Raw genomic sequence first — 1,976 nt, 5'->3', positions numbered from 1 at the left:
AGAAGTTCGATATTCCTGCCGAATTTTCCCCGAGTTGTCTCCTGACCTGCAGCTCATCATCTTAATCACCATCACAGCTGTGATGAGAGACAAGAACCTCCTTCAAGAGCTCAGCCACAAAGTAAGTGAAGCTTTTCTTACTGCCACCATTTATAAATACACAGACATCCAGGACCACACCTCCTGTCCCACAAGTCACCTGCCCTGTGACACAACCATCCATCCAAAATTCCCTCTCTCAGCACATCTCCCTGCTCTGGACAAGCAGCAGCCTCTGTCCTCAAATCCTGACATTTCTTTTCCTTGCTCCCCACAGATGGAAGAACTTTCTGAGCAAAATGATGGTTATCAGCTGGAAACTGAGAGCCCAGACTTAAAAGACCTGTTCAGCACCTTGCAGCATTCCCCAAGATATCATCTCCTTCAGCTGGCAGAAGGAATCACCTACGTCCTTGACGCTTTGCATGGTGAGGCTTTGGGGCTTCAAGAGGGAAATCAAGGCAGGGATGACTCCCACTCCTGCCATTCCCTCCTGCCTTCCTCTCATACTCCTCCTCCTCCTCCTCAAGTGGAATCTACATCCAAGTCCCATGTAGGGGAGAGGAGAGAAACCCCCTCTGCACCCATCCAGGGCTCCCTGCTCCCTCAAAGTCTGGTCACAGCTTCCTCCCTAGGGCCAGCCCAGATCTCTGCTCTGGTGACCAGCAACAGGACCCAAGCAAATGGCTGCAGCTGTGTCTGGCACAGCTGGGTTGGATCGCAGGGAAAGGTTCTTATCCCAGAGGGTGCTCAGGCACTGAACAGACTCCCCAGGGAATGGGCACAGCCCCGAGGCTGGCACAGCTCCAGGAGTGGTTAGACAAGGCTCTCAGCACACAGTGGGACTGTTGGGGTGTCCTGGGCAGGGACAGGAGTTGGACATCAATTATCCTTCTAGCTCCCTTCCAACTCCATATTCCATGATTCTCTGAGTAACAGCCAGATCACTCTCACAGTCAGCCTACACAAATAATCTCCATTAAAACATCCCAAGAACCTTGCACCAAACAAGCATTTCCTACAGGAAATGATCCCCCTTCCCATCCTCTTCACTCTTTCCCATCCTGCTCACCAGTCCCAGCCCACCAGCAACCCCCATCAACTTGGTGAGAGGTTTTGGATCCAAACCCAGTTTATTCCTGCAGAGTTAACGGAGGATCAGCTGCTGCTGCTGCTGGAATCCTTGGAAAGGAAGATTGTGTCCCAACAGCTGAACCTGGTGAGAACACAAATCACACTTGGCTCCTTTCTAGAGGGCTCAGACTATTGTAATTCTAGCAAAATCTCTATAGTGATGTCACAAGTTGACTACTGATTAAAATCATGGTTTTGCTTTTTTTGTTGTCATTTAAAGGTTGCAAACCTACTGAAACATGACCTGGAAGATCAGATGCGGCATTTCCACGTGGATGCCAGGCTGCTCTCGTTCCCTCACGAGGAGGAGCAGATGTTAACCATTGCCCTGGTGGAGCTGAGTGGCGTCCAGCTCCAGGAAGATGGATCAGCTGTCCCTAGGGATGAACCCTTTGAGGCTGTGGCAGCCCTGTTTGTGGCCTTGTATGTCCTCAACCTCCTGAGTGGTTCCAAGTAGGAGGTACGTGGCCCTGCCCAGGGAACCCCTCCACAAAATGTTGGGAAAACTCTGCTGACAAGAGTTTTCCCTCCCACTATCACCCTTGTTAATGCTCAAGGCTGCTTTGGCTGGCAAAAGCAAATTTAAGGCTGGAAAATTCATTATAGATGCTAAAGGCTGGATATCAAAGTAGATCTGTCTGTCTCCCCAAGATTATTAAGTGAAAACAGAAAAATCCACAATCCCAAAGAATCACAGGCCTGGCACCGGTGCTTCGTGTAATCCTGCTTCCCTCAAAATGCTGCTGCTGCTGCTTCTGCAATCAGTAAATGGGAAAGGGAAGGCAAAGGAATGGGAAGGGAAT

At 50.0% G+C, this 1,976-nt stretch overlaps 1 protein-coding gene across 1 annotated transcript; it reads left to right on the top strand.

Moving 5' to 3' along the window:
- The first annotated feature begins 6 nt into the window (after positions 1-6).
- On the top strand, positions 7-1,648 carry LOC121331988 (gasdermin-A3-like). Its single transcript, XM_041396898.1, has 4 exons — positions 7-121; positions 317-467; positions 1,185-1,258; positions 1,394-1,648. The coding sequence occupies exons 1-4, from the start codon at positions 83-85 to the stop codon at positions 1,628-1,630; spliced, it is 501 nt and encodes a 166-aa protein (XP_041252832.1). The 5' UTR covers positions 7-82; the 3' UTR covers positions 1,631-1,648.
- The last annotated feature ends 328 nt before the right edge of the window (positions 1,649-1,976 follow it).

The sequence above is a fragment of the Onychostruthus taczanowskii genome, unplaced genomic scaffold (assembly GCF_017590055.1).
Source record: "Onychostruthus taczanowskii isolate IOZ18803 unplaced genomic scaffold, ASM1759005v1 scaffold1317, whole genome shotgun sequence".
Taxonomy (NCBI): domain Eukaryota; kingdom Metazoa; phylum Chordata; class Aves; order Passeriformes; family Passeridae; genus Onychostruthus; species Onychostruthus taczanowskii.
The sequence above is the reverse complement of the archived record's forward strand: the minus strand, read 5'-3'. Positions and strand labels throughout refer to the sequence as shown.

Excerpts from the sequence above, each read along its gene's own strand:
- LOC121331988 (XM_041396898.1), top strand. The coding sequence starts at position 83 with ATGAGAGACAAGAACCTCCTTCAAGAGCTCAGCCACAAA. Across the intron at positions 468-1,184 it reads CGTCCTTGACGCTTTGCATG|AGTTAACGGAGGATCAGCTG; the intron begins GTGAGGCTTTGG and ends TTATTCCTGCAG. Across the intron at positions 1,259-1,393 it reads TGTCCCAACAGCTGAACCTG|GTTGCAAACCTACTGAAACA; the intron begins GTGAGAACACAA and ends TGTCATTTAAAG.